The sequence below is a fragment of the Neopsephotus bourkii genome, unplaced genomic scaffold, assembly GCF_033783945.1.
Source record: "Neopsephotus bourkii isolate Nb327-2 ecotype Australia unplaced genomic scaffold, CSIRO-AGI_Nbou_v1 NB_1574, whole genome shotgun sequence".
Classification (NCBI taxonomy): domain Eukaryota; kingdom Metazoa; phylum Chordata; class Aves; order Psittaciformes; family Psittacidae; genus Neopsephotus; species Neopsephotus bourkii.
In genome coordinates, this window is record NW_026902050.1 from 5,166,312 (window position 1) to 5,187,174 (window position 20,863).

The window sequence follows — 20,863 nt, forward strand, 5'->3', positions numbered from 1 at the left end:
TTCCCCTCTGACTCCCATGGGGTCAGAGGCTTAATTTATAATTGGTAACTCAGCACCTAATTTTTGTTGTTGGATGAACATAAGTGCAGCCTGTTGGTACATGCCACACTGAAGATTAATTAATTGCCAGTATTTAGGTGCAGGTTATACAGCGGTCTGCCTGCCTGCATGGCTGGACTGGAGTTTCAGGGATTTTGCCACAATTAAAAGGGCTTAATATTTGATCCAGAAATTGCTTTTGGCCCCAGACCAGTAGCTTAATGGTTGCTAAGTGTTGAGCACAGGACGTGGGATTTCTGTACGTGCTTCCAACTCATCAACTTTTCCATGTAATTCCTGCTGTGCCCAGTGTGGAAGCTGAAGGCCACCTTGGCCTTCATCCTCTCAGGGAAAATCTCTCCTTTTTTCCCTCTTCTCATGCGATGTTTTAACCCTCTTCTCTCTTTATAATCAGAAAATACATTAATTCCTCTCGCTACCTGCTTTTAAAATGCATGGGTGTGTAATGGGGGCCCAATGTAGTTTGGGTTTGGGGTTTTTTCAAACAGAAAAAAATTATGTTTGAAAAATGAAAAAAGTGGGGGCAATGGGGTAGGAAAGCCTGCCTGCAAGCTGCGTGCAGTGAGCCCAAACGTGGTGCACAGCAAAGGGAATTTGACAACGTGTAACTGGGTTATTAGCCTCGCTAAAAACTTCTACCAAATTTGTTATCAAAGAGATCTGCCATTACTTGGAGCTCATGCTTTAATGATTTTCAGTTACTCTGTATCAATATTTATACAGCTGAAGCTCTGATTATCTCTTATGTAACATTGCAGATGTTTTGAGGAACTGCTGGGTGCCTCCCTCTAGTGCCAGCATCCCCTCACCCCAGCACGGTTCAGGGCAGAAAATAGGCTTCTGAGCCTAAGTTGGGGGGCTCAGGCTGTCGGCAGGTCACAGCCAGCAGTGTGGTCATGCCAGGTGTGGATGCCCTGGCTGCGAGTGGCTGGCTGCTCCTGGCAAAGGCAGGAAGATGAGCTTGGGCACAGCTGGTCCCGGCAGCACTGGGCAGGGGCACATCCTGGTCCATCAGCCAGCCGGGGGCTGCTGGGGTCAGCTGTCCCTGGGCTGGTTTGGACATAGGCTGCAGGGAGAGCCAGTGGGTGAAATTTGCTTTTGGTTCAGTTGAGGCAATGTATAAATAATAGGCTGTGGCTGAGTGATCTGTGGCTTATACCAGATAACCTAAACCCTCTGCTTTCACTGAGTACAAGGTCCCCTGCACAGCACTGTGTGTACAGGCCAAAAGTGCTAAAAACTGTTTGTAGCTGATGGGATTTGCTACAGATCCACTCCCAGATGGGACAGAGATAGTGCTGAAGAGTGAGGTGGATTGTAGCAGTTTATTGAGTAGCTAATACAAAAACTTAGAGATTTACTTTGCCAAGCTCATGTTCTTCATAGCAATTTATATACCATGAATATTGCATTTCCAAAACAAGTTTATTTTTAACAATATTAATAAAATTACAGGAAGGAAGATGTAGCTTTTGTGTTGCTATCCCCTCACACTCCTTAGGAGCTGGTAGGTGAAATGGTTCTCCATTCATCAGCAGTTGATTCTTGGTGGGCTGTCATACCTGCTCATCATCAGACCACTTGTAAATTCTCTATTAAGCATCTGTGATCCAGCTTATGAATTGTATAATTGAAAATTAATCCTGTGCAATGGTATCATCAAGTCTTTCTAGATGGGTTTCATGGAAAAGTCTGGTTGTTTACCATATATTTTGTCATTTTTATATCACCAGGAAGTTATAAATACTTGGGTGACTTAAATTATTCACTCCAATTCTCTGTGAAGCGTTTGACATCCTGTGCATCAGAGGTATCAGAATGCGAAATAACTGTAACCTTCTGTTCCTTGTTTTGAGGGAAGAGAAAAATCATGGTTTGATTATGTAAAGGCAAGGATGCCGTCTGTGGGACGTGTAGAAAATTGACATTTTGGGATGAATCTCTTACCGCTAAAAATAGAGCATGAGACTGTTAAAAGTGCAAGATGTGTGCTTCTGCATCAAAATGAAAACACAACGGGTACCCTTCCTGGTGCTCCTTAATTCCTTGGTCACATAGGAATTCCAAAATAATAGCAACTCACCGTAAGGTTTTCCCCATGTGTTTCTGATAATGCCATATTTGGTCCTCAGAGGACCAAGAAGGGTTTTATTCTAATATGTCAGCACACAAGTTTTTATCGTAAACGAAAGATCAGTTGCTTTAGGAACGGTTTGTAAAGTTGCTGCTTGTAAAGGATTCCAGAAATCTCCATGGAAGTAAAAGGGGCATGGAAGAGGGAAGAGCACTGTTTGGGTTCTTAAACCGTCGGAGGTTTATCCCCTTGCAGAGAATAGTAACACATCCAAAATGATGAAAAACGGCTCAGCATCATCTTCCTTAAATAAAAAAGTATATATGAATGTAATCCAACCAAATACTCCTCTTTGAAGCAGATGTCTAGTATTAACTGATTAAAAAATAATTATTTTTTTTTCTTGCTAGATTTAAACTGTGGAAAAGCTTTAGCTTGGCTTAAAGAAGAGCTAAATCCATCACTCCCAGTAAATTGTCAGCAAATAAAGCTGAAATCCCATGACGCCACATATAATTCCTGGTTCCCTGCAAGCTGGCTGTGCTTGGGCAAGCCTTTGGGCTCTCGGTCAGTGGCAGCATAACAGAGAGGCTGAGATGGGCTCACTCAGGGCAGATTCTCTGCCTCTCCCTCTGCTATTGATGCAGTGTTCAACTCCTCCTCATTTTTACCTGTTGCATGATCTAGGTACATATTTATTTTGAGAGTGAAGAAAAAGTGTGTTAATTTAGACTAGCTTTTTGTGTCAACCAAATAGGTTGGGCAACAAACCTGAAAATAAACTTTCCCAGTGCCCGCCCTGATAAGGCCCCTTGAGGAATGACTGGGGGCAGGATAATGTTTCTGGTGTTTTCATCAGAGATGAGGAAGCACATCACTAGTTTGCCTTGTCAAACAAACATTGCTCCTATTCTTTCCCCTTACAAAGCTTTTGGGCGGAAGGGCTGCGTAAGTCCTTGTGTCTGGCAGGGTTCAGGCACACACAGCGCAGGACACGTGTGTGTAAAAATAAATGTGTGGGACAGCAAGAAATGACAAACACATAGGATAAAGGACTGTCTGTGGCTTTCATGTGAGTAATGCATCCGGGCTCCTTCCCTTCCACAGTGGTGAGAACATGCCCTGCTCGGCTGCCCCCTGCTCCCAGACAGGGTGAACAGGAGGTTTTGGCTCCACTGCACAGCTTTATTATTTTATTGGTTTTTAAGGAATGTTTTCCCCGAAGTAGGAATGAGGATGGGAGAGACGATAGCCTCCATGTATTACCCCATCTCCCCTGTTAATGATTTCCTTGGTCCTGAGGCAGAGGCACAGCAGCCAGGGAGAAAAGCACAAGGCTGCAATGTGGGCACGTGGGGCCAGCCTGCCTGGAGGAACTGCTCTGTCTGCCTTTACCACCTTGTGCTGTGAATACAGCTGCTGGAGAGGGCCAGGGTTGGGGTGTACTGTGGGACCCAGCCAGGACGCTTTCTGTAAGTTTAAAAAAGTAAAAAAAAAAAAAAAAAGCCACAGAAGAGATGTGCACAGAATCAGAAATTATTCATTTTCCCCTAGGACTGGGGATGCCAGGTGTTTTTTCCTTCTGTAGATGGGTAATTAATGAAATCCTGTTATTTCACTACACGAATTTGAATGTGCCTGCACAAGCTGCGTCTTCATTCTCTGTGGGCAGCTGCCCTGGTGGTGTGTCTGCAGGGAATGAGTGGAGGGATGCTGCTCCCTGCATCATGGGATTGAATATCTTCTGTCTTTACCCCTAAAGCCCTGCAAGCACCCAGGGTGTCAGGCCAGGACCTTTCCTGGTGGCCCACATTAACAGCAGTGCAGGTACAGGCTGGAGGGCTGCTCAGCCAAGACTGACTCTGCCCTGAGCAGTGTCTTTCCAGACTCTTTGGAGGAGACCTGAAGCAGAGGTTTTGAAGATAAGTGTTTCATGCTAGTGTCCTCAGCTTGCCCAGGGCTTTCTGAACCACACATTTCTAGTAGAAATGATTTCAGGGAAAGCTTCAGGAAAACTTGTCTAGATCATCTTGTAAGTGGTACAAGACACGCTAAGTTAGAGGGTGCCTTGATAAGAAAGGGAAAAGAAGGCAGTGCAGGTATCACCCAGGTTTGTCTTCGCACCTGAGAGGGGCTTTTATGAGACCCTGGGGGTTACTTGAGACTCTGCAGGAGGTAGCAGTGCTTGTTCACTGCCTTCATCCAGGAGCATCATTTCCCATTGACCCACCTGGGTAACTGCCAGAAGCTTTTCACTCAATTTAATCACTCATTGCTTTAATTATTACCTGCCTGCCCACCTCATTTCTGAATGGATAATTGCAAATGGGTACAAAACAGAGAAGCAAATCCAGAGGTTGAGGATGATGTCTGGCCTTTTCCACCTACATTTGCAATGTGGAGCTCCCTGGAGCTCCCTGGTGTTTCTGCAGCCAAACAGTGCTTTCTTGGGTGATTGTGAAAAAGGAATAAGCTGCTAAATAGGTTGGGGGGGAGGGGTTCACCCTTTGCCACACCAGACCTGGGTGCAGAGAGGTTGGTGCAGTCCCTGCTGGGGATCTGCTGCACGCAGAGCAGCTCTGAGTCACAGCCGTTATAGATAGACCTGCACGTGGGAAGCAGGGACTAATTTCAGGAGTTCTCCTTGTGATGCACATAATAAATGGCATTAGGGATTATGTAATACCTGGAGCTGCTTTTAGTTTGCCACAGATACTCTTCCTAAGCAAGCCCAAGATTTATGCAATGTATTGAAAAGTGAGGATTTTTTATTTTGATGTCTGGAAAGAGCTGCCTATTTGAATGGGATTCTGTGCAGAACCAGTAAAAACCAGGCATGACTTCATCCCCTCTTAAAAATTTATGCAGATTTTTTTTCTTTTTAAAGGAAAGCTGTATTTTTTCCAGAGCTCTGCTCCTTTAGGGGAGAGGGCACTGGGGAGAAGGTTGGAGCTGAGAGGGGCTCTCTATCTGTGCTGCCCAGCTGTGCAGGGACTCCAGGGACTCTCCATCCACCCACAGCAGCTCCCTCTGGCCTGTTTCTGAGGTGGGAAGCTGGGAAAGCTGGGGCAGTGATGAGTCTACAAAGGCTTTTCTTCTATTTTTTTCTTTCTTCCAGAGGCACATCTGGTGCAGGGACTCAAATGCGAGATGTGTTGTGAGGAAATGCTTCTGGCTTTCACAGTCATGCATTTCTGAACTCAGCCACAGCTGGCTGCGAGTAGGAGCAGAATAAAGACTCATAGAATCATAGAATAGTTAGGGTTGGACAGGACCTTAAGATCATCAAGTTCCCAGCCCCCGCCATGGGCAGGGACAACTCACACTAAAGCATGTTGCCCAAGGCTCTGTCCAGCCTGGCCTTGAACATTGCCAGGGATGGAGCATTCACCACTTCTTTGGGTAACCTGTTCCAGTAACTCATCACCTTTACAGTAAAGCCCTATTTGCCTGACAAAGGAAGGTCAGGCACAGAGTTTCTTCTAGTTGCAAGCCAAAGTGCTATTGCCTGCCTGGGTAAGAGTGCTCAATGCAGGATGCAAGCCCAGCCTGTGGCACTGCCATCACTTTCTGGGCATTTTGATGCACCTCAAATAGGCGGTGTCCAGCCAAAATTAGGGCTCATACCCTTACCCCCAGCTGGGGCCACAGCCAGCCTCATCCCAGATCAAATGAGGCTCTTAGGGTATGCGTTACCCCCTGGAAAATGAGTCAAACTGAACTAACCTGAGTTATCTGACAAACCAGTGCTCAGCATATTGAGGTTGTAAATGCAGAGAATTATGAGCTATCCACTTGTCCCACCATTCATTCATTCCAGTCTCTCCTATTAAAGACCTCTACAATAGAAAGCAAAATTAGCATTTGTTTTCTTACACATGCCAGGCCTCCAGCCTAAGCTTGAAAGCAGAGAAGAAAGTTTGATAATCTAACACTGCTGTTTTAGAATGGCAGTTAAGTATTCTGCATATAGGCATGTAATGATGGACAGGCTGCAGAGGGGCTTCGTTGTCCTCAGGCTGCAAGCACTGGTCCAGCCCACCCACCTGTCACCCTGCAAAAAGCATCTGCAGAGCTAGGATATTTACTCAATCTTCAGATTTTTTCCAGTTTCTCCCCAGTTTTCTTTGGGAAGGTTTGTTTAGAGAAGGGCCTTTTGGCGTTGGGAGAAGGGTATTGTGGTCAGCATAGGTGTTTTCTCTGTCCAGCCCCAGGGTTGCACCTCCCTGCATCCAAAATGGGGTCGCACCTGAGAGCCCAGCCCAAGCGGGTGCCATGCAAGGAGCTCAGCGCTCATCCTCACTGCATTGGGGAGGTATGGAAATGCTGGAAATGTAGGGCAGAGCCTTTTCCAGAAAAGGCCACGCTATATTTCAGATAGAATAAAGTACCTGTTACCTATTTATTTAACGGCCTAGTGTCTCGCCGCGTTTCGGGGACGCGAGGCAGGCGGCTGCGATTCACTAGCGTCCCGCAGGGGCCGGTTCTGCAGCTGAGGGGACTGAAACTGCTGCCGCTGCAGCATTGCCCCGGGGCAGAGGCAGCTGCCCCGGCACAGGGCAGGGCCTGGAGGAGGCATTTGGGATGTTTTTTCCCCTTCCCCCGGAGGAGTGCGGCTGGCACCCGCCCTGCGCGGAGCCCCCGCTCTTTGTGCCGTCAGTGCGGGCGGGGCGGGACCGGGACCGGCCCCCACACACACCCCCCTCTGCGCTCCTCCGGGGCCGCCGCTGCGCAGGCGGAGCAGCGCGGCAGCATCCATCTTACCGGCGGGCGGCTGGCCCGGGCTCCCGTTCTTGTCCTCCTTGTCCCTTCTTCTCTCTCTTCCCATCCTTCTCCTTCCCGCCGGGGCCGGAGACCCCGCGGGGCGGCGCGGCGGCTGCGGGAGCTGCCGGCTGGGCGGCAGCGGCGGATGATGCACGGAGATGGTCCACCAGGAAAACTGCTCCTACCAGGTAAGGAGCTAGAGCAGCCTGACCCCCTTCCCGGAGCCGAGCCCGGGTCCGCCGGCTCGGGTTTGAACGGTGGGCTCCTGCTCCCGAGGCATCCCGGGGTTCGCAGTGCAGCGGGCTCGAAGCAGCCGTGTTGCGGAGAACCCTCCGCCCGTGGGGCTTTGCGAGGATGCGCTCTCCCGGAGGAGCTGCCTGCACCCCGCTGCTTGCGTCCTCCTCACTGCCCACACCCTGCTGCCTGCGCCCCGCACCCTGCTGCTCGCACCCAGCAGCCCGCTTACTGCCTGCCTGGATGAAACTACTCCGTGTGAGTGAGCAAGCTGCGATTTTTGTGCTTCTGGCATTGCTATAGATGAGCGATGGAAATTTTAGATTGGAATAAACTGAGTGTTTCTCTGTGCTTTCCAGCTTAATCGAAGCTCAAGAGCTGACCCACAAGATAAATTGTTTTCTAATACAGCCTCGTCGTGGTTCTTGCTGTGCTAAATAATCAGTGCGAGAACTGGTGATGGTTTTGGGGGCGAGATAAGCATCCATCTAGGCTGCCCCCATCGCAGGGGGCCCTGGGGCCTGGCAGCAGTGCTGCAGGCAGCAGCACTGACAGCCGTGTTTGCTTGGCAGCATCAGTCTTATTTTAGTGAGGCAAGTGAGGACCTGGGGTGGCTATTATTGTGGCTTCATTTCCCTCTGGAGAGAAGGTCAGTGCCATAGGGTGCACCTGCATGGGAAATGGCATGTTTAGGGCTCAATGGTACAGGCGGGTTCTTAAACGCACAAACTCCTGTCCATCTGCTATGGCGATGCTGAGAAATGCATTTACGTATGTGCAGTGGAGTGTGTTTTGCAAAATACCCAACAGGCATTCCCAGCGGCAGAGCTGTACCCTCAGGAGATGGGGCTTTGCCTGAAACAGCGGCTCCTCGTTTTCCCCCAGCACCATGTTTAATTCAAACTTCAATCTGTGTTTTAAGACAAAATATTTCATATTGCAAAATATATCATGAAGGGATAAGATACCAAAGCATACATATGTACAGGGAGAGGAGAGTTGACGAGATTTTTCACTGAATGTTTTCAATCTATAAAATGCTTCTGGAAATGAGTTTCCATTTTTAACTCCTTAAAAAAAAAAAAAAGAAAGAAAACCCTAGGGGTTTTTTCAGTCTCTATTTCAGGGGATCTGATTTTTCTGCAGCTCTGAGCCTGTTGCTCTCCGCTTAATAAATGGTGCCATTGTTTTGGTGCAGCGGATGTTTTCCCAGCATACTCATAGGAACGCAAGGGTTAAAGGTTGCGCATTGTTTCCCGGGTGGAAGCTGGTCCGTGGTGGTGGGCGAGCGATGGCGAGCTACTGCTGCGGCTGCAGCGCAGGCCTGGCCGGCATCCCTGCGTGTTAATGCCCTGGGCTTGCTGTGATGGCAGTGCTGCTGCCTTTCATCTGCTTTAATCTACTTGCTTGTTTATGAATTGGTTCCTCTCTTCCAAACTGATAAATATTAGAGTGAAAACAGCCAGAAAGCATGCAAACCATAGAAAAAAAAAAGTACAGAGAAACATTTGTTTATTTTGGGTTGTATTTTTTTCAAATGATAGGTTTCAAAATGTTCCTATGATACTGCAAAGATTAGGAGCAACCCCGGCCCCCCCCAAACCCATTAACCTTAAGGCCAAGTTCTAATCCTTTCATGGCTGGCAGTCCCAGGTTTTGGATCAGGCTAGAAGCCAGCAATGATAGGATTTTGGTGGCTGCCTGGAGTGCCCTCAGGGAGGAGGGTGACAGCATGAAATTGCTTCCCTCCCTCCTTGCACCCCTTTTTCAAAGCTGCTAAATAAAAATAAATGAAATAGAGGAGCAAGTCAGCACATGGGAAAAACTTGAAGACCTGTTTGTTTTGGAGAAATTCAGCAGAAATGCTCTGACATGACCACATCATGGCTGGCTGGGACTTAAGCTCCACAGCATGCAGGGTGCAGCGATGGTGGGTGCTGAGGAAGAGGAGGGTATTTCTGTGGAATGCTGTCTCTGGCCTTGAAAATCCTGTTTCACACTGTAAATGAGCTGTCGCTGCTGCTTTCTTGACATGCAGGTGCCATAGGGCCTCCTGGAGTTTTGGATGTGGCTAAATCAGGCTTTGAATTTAGGCCAGTACCTCCACAGTCAGGGGGTTCCAGCATCTGACATCTTTCCCATGGCTGCATCCTGGAGTCATGCAGACTGCTGCTGCTCTTTGTGACATATATTTTTTTCCTTAGTTATTTCTCTTTTCCTGTTTTGTACTGGTTTATTTTCCTGTGCCAAACATTTTGTTTAGGGCTCTGTATTACTCCTGCCATTTGACAAGAAAAATGTCAGCTCATATTCATTGGTTAATGTTTTGTGAGGTCCCAGGCTCACATAGGGTAAAAGGCCAGCATGCAAATCCAGGCCTTAATACAGAAATGAAGGTTTTATTCTGAGATGTGTACTAGCAGTGCTTTATTGCCTGCACCCTCAGCCAGTGTTTCAGTTTCCTTTGTAAATACATATTTTCAGCATTGTCCGACAGGTCCACCTTTGCATGGAGCAAACCAGGACTTGGCAGCCTGCTGCTGGCATCATCTGTGTTTCTTTGCCACAGCTGTACAAATGGGTGATATATCTAGATTTACATCATCTTCTTGGGTTGATTCCTATTATGCCTTTAAAAGCAGAGAAACCTCTTGCTTCAGCACCCAGTGTCTCTGCATAAGGCAGGAGTCTCCAAACAGGCAGTTGCCCATGGGAACCGGGTTTGGCTCCATGCACTGGCATCAGCCACGGTCTGAGGTATCTGCTGGCAGGAGAGGGGGTCTGGAGGTGTTACTGGGCTTTATGCATGCAAAGAAAATGAAAAAGAAAAATCTCCCATATGAAAAATGAGACTTTATTTGCTTAGAAATTATTTCTTAGGTGGGTTGGAGTGTGCGGTGCATCCTGCCTGGCCCTGGGTGTTCTTCTGGGACCTGATCTGCGTGCTTGCGGCAGGTTTGACTCTGGTGATGCTAAGTTTGTGCATGTTTCTTAAGAAGGGCCTGTTCGAAAGACCCCTGTAGTGGGGAGGTGCAGGTGTTGCTGTGGGTTTAGGAGGTGCTGGTGTCAATGTGGGTCAGGCTGGCTACCAGGCAAGGATGGCTGGCACCTGCCACTTAAGGGTCTCAGCAAGCACTGAACCATAGAATTAATCCATTAAATTCAAAAGCTTAAAATGCAAAGTGCTCATTTAAAAATAAATTAATAAGTAATAAAAATCGAGATTTTTATTAGGTTTCTTTCATTTGATATCTTAAGGGTTTTGTGGGCTTTTGTGGCAGTATAGAAATACCAGACTGTCATCTTTTTTCATCAAAGTGAATACAAATTCTCATGGCAGAATATAATCCCAAGGGATGGGCATTGGAGAAAGCCTCAAATGCCACAAAACCCACCGTGGAGTGCTGGCAGACTTGGAGAGCTGCTAGCCTGGCCTCTCACTTGTGACTGCCACGCTGGAGGGATGCTGTGTCGTGGTACAGCAGAGGCACCTCCATTTGTGTGGCTGAGCGCACTGACCCTGCATTCCAAACCAATTACAATAAAAGAAAATAAAGCCTGCATTATACAGAGCTGAGGCTGGAGGCTGCCTTGTTTAGACAGATGGAAAAAAGAATCCTCTGCAAAGTAGGTGGAAGGCATTTGGTGTGCTAGAGCTCAGGGAAGCATCATCAGAGGGAGGGCATGGCCATAGAATCAGAATGGTTTGGGTTCAAAGAGGCCTTGAAGATCGTCTCATTCCACCCCCTCTGCCATGGGCAGGGACATCTTCTACTAGACCAGGTTGCTCAAAGCCTTGTCTAACCTGGCCTTACCCACTTCGAGGGATGCTGCAGCCACAGCTTCTCTGGGAAACCTGTTCCAGTGCCTCACCACCCTCACAGTAAAGAATTTCTGTCTAATATTTAATCTAAATATACCCTCTGTTAGTGTAAAGTCCATTTCATCCCAAAATTTGCAGGGACTTTTAAGTGCCTTGTGTTGGCTGTTCTGCTCTGGAAGGATGCTGTGCTGTGAAGGACCTCTCTGAAGAGATTTATTCCAACCTTTACAATAAAATGTTTTGTGAAATAGTTCTGGTGACTTGAGATTTCTATGAATCTGGAAGCCAGCTCCATACCTCAGCCCAAGTGCCCCATGGTTATGCACTGGTTTGGCAGGGAGGATGCTTGGAGTGCTTTCATTGAACTTCCCAGAGAATTGAGGGTTTTATCCATTAACTTGGTAACCGGTGATGTGTGAGTTAATCCCCAACAGAAAGGGGGGGAAGCTGGTTTTTTCCCCAGTGGAGTATGCCCCAACAGCATTGAGGGGTGTTTTCATTGGCTCAAGCAAGCATTACGAATGCGTGGTGGAGTTAAATTTAGCTGCCTCTTGTCCATAAGCAATCAGTGCACATTTAATGCACATAAAACTTGATGTGTCCTATTTCCTTGCCTTGCTTAAGGACGACTTGAGTGTGGCCTTTCCCAGCCTGTGTGTTCCTTGCAGTTCTGGGTCCATGTGCTTCTGTGCACTCCCAGATGACCTGCTCCAGATATGCCCTTTCTGAGCTTTCCCTTCATGCTATGAAAACAAAATCAGCCTCTCTCTCCCCCCCACCAGCATCACCGTTGGCTGCTGGAGGAGCTGTCTCTGCAGCTATGGCTATGGAGGCCAGTTGCCTACTGATGCAAGCTGGCATGCGAGATATCCTTGGCTAGCGACACCAACATGAAACCTACCTGGCAGTTTAGCCCCCATCATTGCTTTTTTTGGTTATTTAAACCTTCTACATAAAATAGATGGGGGAAGGGTGCTTTTCAAGCAGAGGTACAGCTTTGGGTCTGGTCCTGGCTACCAAGGAGGGCAGCCAAATATATCTCCAGCAATAGGTTACAGGGATGCAGGGACTTGCTGCAGTGCTTCTTAACCAGGTTCCTTTTCCTGCTGTTGCGTTGGCTGGTGGAAGCTGGGTTTTCACTGGAGACTCAGACCAGCTGTGTGGGGTCTGCTCAGCGGGCTGGCGAGGCTTCTCTGTGAGACTGGTGCTGGAACATCCCAGCTCAGAGGCTAGGGAAAAGGCAAACTGGCCTGACCTGGGATGGGGGATAAAACATTATTTAAAATGTGAATGAGAAGTGTTAAATATATTTTCAATAGACTGCATTGCTTCCTCCCCTTAGGGGGGGGACTTTGATATCAGTTTTCAGAGAGGGGGCCTAGCACACAGCATGTGCTCACCCAGCATCCCCCACTGTGTGCTGGGTACCACAGGCACAGTGGGACCTGGGTGGGACTCACCTCAGCAGCCAGGGAGGAGACACAGGACATCAGAGATGTTCCCATCCAACTAATGAGGGCAGGTTGATACGGGGACTTGTCCCAAATTGCAGGGTAAGCATATGGCAAATTTCAGGTTCAGCCCCTAGCCCAGCACTCCTGGCCAAGACATCCTTCCTCTAGGGCTATGGGATGTTTTGGTTTGTTTGTTTTTTTTTATGTTGAGGGGTTTTTTTTGCCAGATTTATTGTGTCAGGATCCAACCCCACAGCCAGGAGAGGAAGTTAATTTAGCAACAGCAGGAAAGAACACAATGAGTCAGCGGTGGAGGGGAACTAAAAATAATGAAGTATCCAGAGAACAACTTTGTTTCATTTGGGAATTACAGTTACAAAGCACTTGTCCTGGGACAAGAATGGAATTTAAAAAGTCCTGTTTATTATTTTCCCTGAAACTTCAGAATAGAATAATGCCGTGGTGCGTAATTTGTATGTTGGTAGAGCTGGTTAATCTAACTAGAATAATCATTTGGGGTGAAATGATGTCAGCACGATTTGGATATATCATCAAAACATGTAAACTTTATCACTATTAAAATTCATCTAGCATGCAGGATAGCTCTGTTGCACCAGAAATCAGTATTTTGTGGCTGTTGTGCTGTATTTCAAGGATCACTAAGGAACTGCGGCACAAATTCCATTTTTCTTAGGATTCTCTATAGAAATAGCTGCACCAAGCATGTGATCTGTGCCTCTCACTGCCTATCCAGAGCAAACGCTTCCCACTGTGATGGATGCAACACAGATGGGATCTCAGCAAGGACTGGGCAGGATTTGTTCAGGGTTGGGGCTGTGTTGTGAAGGCCAGGTCTTGAGGAAGGACTGCTGGGGGAACAAGCTGGAGCTATAAGCGGTGCAGGTTTGGGGGCTGCAGAGCTCCCTGGGAACCAAGGTTAGAGTGCTCGGCCACCCTGATCATGGACCAGACAGTGCAGGGGTCCCCAGGCTCTGTGAGCCCACAAGACCAGTGGCAGGTTGAGGCTGGATGCCTTGGTGAGCTCTGTTGGTTAATTCCTAGAAACTCTATATTTTTTTTTCACCTGAAAAAGCTGGTTTAGCCAAGAAGTAGTTCCCTGGGGTCCTTTCTGATGTGTTTCATGTAGAGTGAAAATTTCAACTTGTGGTTGACATTGCTGTGACTGCCTATCCTTGAGCAGCCATGCGAGGGCTGAGGACTGCCCTGGTTCTGCCTGGATTTATAGCCCCAGCCACGGGCAGTTCCTCCAGCCGCTGGGAATTCATTAGGATAACTTTCACAGTGAATGCCCCAGGAAAAAGTCCCTTCCTCCTGCCCCTTCTGGCCATGACTATGCTGTCAGACTTGGATTTTGACATCAGACACCGGGATTTTTCCTGCCCATGTGTAGCTGCCGAGGGCTATTTTTATCTGAAGCTGGCAGTGGCTGGAGAAGGACACGGCTTCCCTGGCCTGCACAGCCCTCGCCTTCCTCTCATTAGCTGGCTGGGGCTCTAGCACTGCTGTTGACTTTATTAGGGAAAAGCAAGGTGCTCTGGAGCAGCTGGGAGGCAAGAGGAGCTGGGGAAGCACCCCGAACGGGGAACAGTGGGCTGCTGCAGATCTTGGCTCTGGGAGTGAGCACTTGATCCCATGGTGCTGATTGAGGAGTGGAGGAAGGACTGAGATGCCCTGGCAGGAGCATTTCACTGGCCACGTGAGGACCCAGGAGCGGAGGAGATGAGTCGGGAGGGTGATGGCATGGGTGACGTCATCAGGAAAGCAGCTGTGCCGGCCGCGGAGGGGAGTTATAAAAAGGTAAGAGACAAAAAGGAGTCTTTTGTCTGCCCACAGCTGCCGCCTTGGCAGGAGGAGGCCCGCCGAAACGCTGCCCGGCACCCTCCCAGGGCTCTGGGTTTCAGGTGCTGGAGCACGGAAAGGCTCAGTGGTGTTTAACACACCAGCAGCAAACCTTCTCTCTGTGTTTCTATATCACTTTATGATAAAATATAAAGACATGTTTCCAAATGCTTTCTCATACCTCGAAACCCCTGGGTTTTAAGGCACTTTGCCACGTGGCTTGAGATACGCAAGTTTGATTTGGTTTTGCATTTACCAACAAATCCACCTAGAAGAAAAGGAGATAAAAACAAATATTCTGTGGTTGCAATTTTTGTTTGCAAATCCAGTGACAGCACTTGTACTTTGCAGACATAAATAAGGTGCTGCCTGTGGGTCTGGAACTTTAAATATAGTAATTGTCCATGGCTGGTAATGACAGACCTTGGCAAAAATAGCCTCGGTGGCCTGGCCATGTCCTGGCTGGGGCCAGGCACTGGCTGTGCACCCTGTTTGGTGCATCCAGCTTCTGCTGGCCTTGCTGCATTTTAACTCTTGCATCGCAGTGGCACTGGCAGGATGGGGCAGAACCCTGCTGAAGTGTCACTGGCACCCGTTAACCTGTAATTCACTGTGTAATTAGACTTTTCCCTCTCCAACAGGCAGCACCTTAGCAAAGCACTCTTGGTATTTGGTCCAGGTTTGGTGCCAATTGGTACAACTCCAGAAGTGCCATCACCAGCTGTTATTAGGAGCTGGCTGCTCTACCCAAAGTGGGGTGTCATGGAGCATGACAAGGAGCCTGGCAAATCACTGCTGCACCTCAGTACCAAATCTTCCATGTGCAATTTTGTGTGCTGTTTCAGGTGAAGTCTGTAGTGAGTAAAGGCTGCTAGTAGAGGTGCCTGCATGCTAAATAGCGTGGAGTGGTATGTGGTGAAAGGAGCAGTCTGGCTGCTACTTCTGAAGTGACATGAACAGCACGGACTTTGCTTAGTTTCCCAGAAAACTGCAGAAACCTTGTGCACATTGCTGCGGGCAGTGCTCTCCATCCAGCATTAAGGCTGGTCAGGGACAGCCTCCAGCATCAACTGTATCACCATGTGCCCCAGGAATGGGATTGTTCTGGAAGAAGGCATATATGGGATAAATTCAGGCTTTTCACCAAAAATATTGGGGTTTTTTTTGTGTTGAGGTGCCACAGAGCGTTAGGGATGGGCTAGGTGCCGTCACGTGTTGGAGGCGAGCGGTAAAGAGCACAAATGGTTCTGCATAAGCTGCAAATGCCGAAGAGGTGATTGCAATAGTTTTATAAACAGCAATAATTACAGCAGGTGACAGCCTGGGAAACAGTGTGCTGAGTCCACTATAGGGAAAGGCTGAACCTCTCCTGGAAATCTGCCTTTACTGGAATGGTTGTGTAAAACATTGACATGTAGGCAACCATGGCCGTAGTCTGACATTGTGTTTTATTCATGTACTTAAACAAAGGTAGCTACTGACCTTCCGAACTGGAAGGCCAACAGTAAGAGGGAAAACATCCGTTCAAAGCTGTTTTGCCTTAAAAATAAAAAGCAGCCTTTTGTTTAAAATAATTGTCGGAACCAAATGTCAGCTCTACACCAGATGCCTTTTTCAGAAATGCGTTGGTTTTGATTCAGCGTCAAAATACATAAATAACATGGGTTTATATTTTTCTTCCTAGTACCATTGCATTTTGCATATTTGATCCATTATTTTTTATATACCAAGTAAGTATATTTGATAGTAAAAAAAACAGTTGCAGTTTTCCTTCTCAATTTATAGTTTTCAGTACCCAACTCAGGATGTATGCTGCAGCTGTTGGGTGATTTATCTAAAGCCTCAAATCGAGTTCCCTTAGGTATATTGTCTTTCTTAGCAACTGTTCCCTATTCTATAATAGCAAATAAGACTCTTGATTTCTTTATGGTCATTAGCCTGTGTCTGGTTTATAAAATGAGATATTAAGAACTCAGTCCTGGGAGCAGTGTTACTTAGGATCCTCAGTAATGACCTGGTGGAGAAAACAAATTGCACATTGATTAAACGTACAGATGTCATAGAGGGAGCAGTTGTAGCTCGGTGGGAAATGGAGCAAAATTTAAAAAGATCTGGAGAGACAGCCCCATCTGAAAGGGCAAATATGTAAAAGTGTGCCTGTATTTGTGTGTATTATAATGCAAGGAAGAGTGGTTTTCAGCACACACAGAGTAGGTGGGTATACTGCTGAGAGAGGGAGTGGTCCCAGCTGGCGTGGAGGCTGGGATGTGCTGTCCCAGCTGGGTAGGAGGAGGTGGAGATGCGCATTGGGCTCCTGATTTCTTTTGGAATACGAGGAAAATCAAGATGTAGTTGGGAAGATGTGGGAGAGGCTCATCTGAGTTGGGAAAAAGAGGAAGCTGAGTATCTGTGTCTTCATGAAATATTGATGCACTGAGGGGTGCAGCTGGCAGTCATGGGAGAGAGGCCCACATGCATTGTATGTGAGATGGGATGCATAAAGAATCATCACAGGCAACCCTGTCTCTGCTTTCAGCCAATTAAAAGAATATTTCTCACTCATTTTTACTTGTTTGGGGTTTTTTTCACTGTGCTACCTTCACCAGCAGGGATGGTTGTTTTTAACTCCAAATCTAACTGTCTCCATGTGACTGAGGCATCAGTTAATGGAGGCTGAAAAAAAAAAACAAAATTAGGAAAAGATCCCTGGGCAGTCTGGCTAGAACTTTGGAAGCTGGGAGCTGAACCTGGGAATATTACATCACTTGATGCCATGTGGGTTATTTTTAATACTTTAAATAAAAGGAGTTAAGTTGCAAGTGAAGCATGTATTCTGGTAAGGGATTGACAATGATAATGTGCAGTGTGATAACATATGTAGTCAGCGCTGGAGCTGGAATTAAATCATTAGCTATTTTAAGTTAATAATTTGCATTTTGTTATAGCTCACTTCCTTGTGTGAAAAAGAGGTGTTTTACATTTACTTAGGTGAAATATGGGAAGCACAGTTATATTAATTAACCCTGTGGAAGAAGCTTATGCTTGCCTGCTATGTTTTCTTTTGTTGGGTATCCTTGACTGGGTATTATGTGTTATGTTAAAATTAAATGTTTTTGAGGGCTTCAGAATGTTCCTTCTATCAATAACTTGCTGCCTTGTATGAATTTGTTGTTGGCTTTGGCACATAATCCATTAGTGACAGACACTGGGATAGTACTGGTACTAATTTTGAATCTAGATCTGTGATTTTCATTTATTGCACATTGATTATAGAGTCATCTCCATAATCATTGGTAGGTGATTAATTTCAGATAAAAAATACGCATAAAATGCATTTAAAAAAACGGGATAATTTGATTATGATTAAAACTACATTTCGAAGCACCCTAGCAGAAGGATTGTGTGGTCTTGGAGGCTGCTCAGGGAAGTGGAGGATGCTAATGGTGGAAGTGTGACCTCAGTGGCTGTATATGTCTATAGGTACAGATATCAGTGTATATATGATCTTAAGGTCCTTTCCAACCCTAACCGTTCTATGATATATTAGGTATATAGCAGATGTGTGTGCATATATAGAGATACAGATCTGTCAGTATGTGTAGAGAGAGATGCATATGGGCTTCCCTGGCCCACCCAAGCATGGGAGACAGTGTGGGGGACTCTTGGCATCATGAGCGTGGCAATGGGGCAGGTGAGACAGCTCTGCTTTGTGCACACTGGCATGATCAACAGCTTCATCCTTTGTGTCGCCCTTCCCTTTCAGGCCCAGAAGAATGAGCGGGAGTCAATCAGACAGAAGTTGGCTCTGGGCAGTTTCTTCGATGATGGCCCGGGACTTTACACCAGCTGCAGTAAGAGCGGCAAGCCAAGCCTCTCCTCCCGGTAAGCCAGGTGGCCTCACAGCCCAAAACCTCTTTGGAGGCCAAAAACTGTGAGATGCCTCCAGTGGGACATCCTGCAATCTCTCCTTCAGAGAATGCCTCAGGTTTTGCTTGCAGCCATATTATGGATTTTTCCTTGGTTTAGAACATCTTGTGCTTCAAATTCAATAGTTGTACATTATGTAAATAATTGTATATAATGTGCTATTAGTTTGTTATTTAGTTCTATAAGTCTAAAACTGTGTAGAAGAGATAATTGGATGCTCGGGGAATAAAGCAAATGAGCTAGTTTCCTAAGTTAGGTTTCCCTCAGGTTTTCATTCAGAATCTCTGCCCTGAACAGGGCGTTTGCCTTTGGGAGCGGGCAGAGCAAGAATGGTGGTGAAAGTATCATGAATGCATAATTGGGGTTATTGTTAATTTATTTTTTTCCCAAGGAATTCTTTATATTTTGTTGCCAAATACTGAGGATTTTAATGGCTGAATGCCTGGTTTCATGCTAGATGTGCATGTCCAAAGCAGGGCAGGTTTTGAGAATGGTCCTGTCATCCCAGCAGTCCTGGATCAGGCAGCATGGTGTTGCTTGGTGAAAATCCACCTTCCTTCAGTAGCTCAGGAGGTGGCAGCCCGTTGGAAACAGATCTGATGCTGATAACTAGCGCTGGTGACAGCAGGGCAGTGGACAGCAAGTACTTTCATGCACAGAAAGCACCAGAGAATGGAAAAAATGAGTTTAGACGTGGCTCCCTGCCTCCCCTCCATGTCTACATGCTCCGTGCAGGCTCTGCTCCCTGGACACTGCTCCATCCATGGGGCTGGCGCATTGCATAGCATGGGTACCTCACTTATTCTGATTTTTAAAATTCCTACATCAGATAGACTCCAGAAAGGCTTGTTTATATTCAGCTGCTGAGGAATAACACGTGCACTGGGAAAGCATCAAACACCTCCCACACTGGGAGAGAAGATCTACCTGTTGCCATGGTGTGGGAGAAGTCTTAGAGAGGCATAAAGCCAAGAGGAATACTGTTATTACACCAGAGAGGTACAATTGTGAAATTAAATTGAACTGCAAGTCATTTGAAAGGGAAAACAGTTTTGCTGTGTGTAGTTACAGCTAAACCAGGAGCTGCTATCTTGTAATTATAGCGCGGCTCTAATTAACACTGCGTGGCAGGGTTTGGCAGCTGTGCCACAAGAAATTACCAGCTGTACCTGAACACCTTGGTGTTTTGTTAGTATTCATAGTCCAGCGTTAGTATTGCACGCTGCCTTTGTAGGACCATTGCTCTCATGCTTGCGTACAAAATAAAAGAACTTAAGTTGCTTAAATTGCTGGGTGTGGGGGGCATGCTCTTGAAAGGCACATGAGTCGCAGACCATTTTACAGTTTCTCTGCCCTTTTCGTGCAATGCAATTTGAAGCCAAGCCAAGGGTGTATCCTGTTCCCCAGCCTGGGTGCCCGTGTCTGAGCACCACGGCTTAAAAGTTTGTGCAGAATTATACAACAGAATCATTCAGTGGTTTGTGATAGAAGGGACCTTTCAAGGCTATCTATCTAATCCAACCCCCATGCAATAAGCAGGGATGTCTTCAACCAGATCAGGTTGTTCAGAGACCCATCCAAGCCTGGCCTTGAGTGTTTCCAGTGGTGGGGCATCTATGACCTTTCAGGGTGCTAGTGTTTTGTAAACAATTTCAATTATTAATGCTATCTATTTTGTGGTAATAGTGACTAAGAAATTCCACTGAAACCAGTGGAAAAGAAAAGTTTGCTGCCTGTAAGTACCAATATAAGCCACTCTGTCAGGAATGAGGAGTAACAGAACATGTGGGGAGTTTGCCCCATCTTCAGCAGGCAGTGATAGAGTATGATCCACCAAGAAGTCTGATAGGTTTTACCCCAAAATCTCTAGTACTGGGGTTAATATTTAATGAATTTTGAAGATGTGCAAAGTCTCAGCAGATTTTGTAGGAGGGAGGCAAACGGGCCTGACCCTGGTGTCAGATGGGTGAGTTGTTGTGCAGAGCCTGTGGTGCATGGGCTTGGCTTGTGGCTGCAGAGCTGCTCCAGTGTGAGCATCATCGTGAGCTTTCACAGATACCCTCCTCTCCAAAAAATCTGTTCCCTTCTTTGCTTCCTGAGGCTGATCTGAGCAGGGGGAGCCCTGGGGTCCATCTGCAGTTTGGTGTGCCAAACTGTTCAGCATCCCTAAAATGTGTGTTACATGGCTGATGACCTGCTCTGCAGTGGCTCTGGGGGATAACTGTTGTGTGAGCCAAAGCCAGAATGCACTCAGCCTTAAAAGTGCTTTTCCCTTCTCTCAGCATGAGCTGGGAATCCCTACCCTGAGAAAATAATTCCCACAGAGGTGAATTTGGGTGGTCTTAACCTGTTCAAACCAGGTGATGGAGCAGAAGGTCCAGAAAACAGTCATAATCTCTTGCAATACAGTACTGCCTCTTTGCTATAAACAGGCTTATCACTCTTCTGAATAAATACTTTCAATTGCTAATACATTATTTTATGTATTATATATTATTTTATATTTCTATTAAAATATATTTCTTTGTTAATATATTCATTTTATATAAAGTTTATATATATTTACTTCATGTAATAATATAGCTACCCATGATGACAATAGCTCTGCAGTATCTTAGTAATTCTGAAGTTCATCAATAGATGGTGGTAGAAGCATTGTTGTTACCA

At 46.6% G+C, this 20,863-nt stretch overlaps 1 protein-coding gene across 4 annotated transcripts in view; it reads left to right on the forward strand.

Annotated features, from left to right (window-relative positions):
• SCHIP1 (schwannomin interacting protein 1) overlaps positions 1-20,863 on the forward strand; it is a 182,104-nt gene that overhangs the window by 156,031 nt on the left and 5,210 nt on the right. Inside the window, exons 1-2 of one of the 4 annotated variants that reach the window (XM_061371645.1) lie at positions 6,688-7,086; positions 18,033-18,151. In XM_061371645.1, the coding sequence (XP_061227629.1) occupies positions 7,057-7,086; positions 18,033-18,151 (149 nt within the window). In that variant the 5' untranslated portion in view covers positions 6,688-7,056. Of the gene's footprint in view, positions 1-6,687; positions 7,087-13,860; positions 14,228-18,032; positions 18,156-20,863 lie in introns of those variants that run through there. The other 3 variants (XM_061371644.1, XM_061371643.1, XM_061371646.1) reach the window with 3 other exon arrangements.